At 37.7% G+C, this 970-nt stretch overlaps 1 protein-coding gene across 1 annotated transcript in view; it reads left to right on the top strand.

The window, feature by feature from the left end:
* The window catches only part of LOC106875853 (phosducin-like protein 3), a gene marked incomplete at its 5' end in the record, with an annotated part of 11224 nt that overhangs the window by 3835 nt on the left and 6419 nt on the right, over positions 1-970 (top strand). The window contains one exon of the mRNA XM_014924147.2: positions 475-618. Within this exon, the coding sequence (XP_014779633.2) occupies positions 475-618 (144 nt within the window). The remainder of the gene's footprint in view (positions 1-474; positions 619-970) is intronic.

Here is a 970-nt window from a genome sequence, read left to right as displayed (position 1 = left end):
TCTCTGAGTGGTTGGCATTAGGAAGGGCATCCAGCTGTAGAAACTCTGCCAAATCAGATTGGAGCCTGGTGTAGCCATCTGGTTTCACCAGTACTCAGTCAAATCGTCCAACCCATGCTAGCATGGAAAGCGGACGTTAAACGAAGATGATGATGATGATGATGAATTCTATCACATTATCAAAATCTCAAAGCTACATGATAATGCATGGTTAATTCTATCACGTTATGAAAATCTCAAAGCTACATGATAATGCATGGTTAATTCTATCACATTATCAAAATCTCAAAGCTACATGATAATGCATGGTTAATTCTATCACATTATCAAAATCTCAAAGCTACATGATAAGGCATGGTTAATTCTAAACAATGTGAATAAATAAGCAATACATTTGACAGTTTACATCTATTGCCCAAATGTAATGAACCCATATTAATGATCTGTATCCTATTTGTTCCTTATCTCTTTCAGACGGCAACGTATATTAGAAATGAAAGCCGCAAACATGGCTGCAAAATATGGAGATGTTTTAGAAATTTCCAAAGAAGATTATGTTACAGAAGTTAACAAAGCAGGCGAAGGAGTGTGGGTAATCCTTCATGTTTATAAATGTGGGTGAGTAAAAACAAGTGTCCGTTTACGTATTACTGAAAGCTCAGCTATTACTCTTTACTATTTTACTCTTTTACTCTTTTACATGTTTCAGTCATTTGACTGCGGCCATGCTGGAGCACCGCCTTTAGTCGAGCAAATCGACCCCAGGACTTATTCTTTGTAAGCCTAGTACTTATTCCATCGTTCTCTTTTGCCGAACCGCTAAGTTACGGGGACGTAAACACACCACCATCGGTTGTCAAGCGATGTTGGGGGGACAAACACAGACGCACAAACATATACACACACATAGACATATATATATATATATATACATATATATGACGGGCTTCTTTCAGTTTCCGTCTACCAA

Source organism: Octopus bimaculoides, chromosome 3, assembly GCF_001194135.2.
Source record: "Octopus bimaculoides isolate UCB-OBI-ISO-001 chromosome 3, ASM119413v2, whole genome shotgun sequence".
Classification (NCBI taxonomy): Eukaryota; Metazoa; Mollusca; class Cephalopoda; order Octopoda; family Octopodidae; genus Octopus; species Octopus bimaculoides.
Note: the sequence above shows the minus strand (reverse complement) of the source record. Positions and strands in the feature narration are given on the sequence as shown.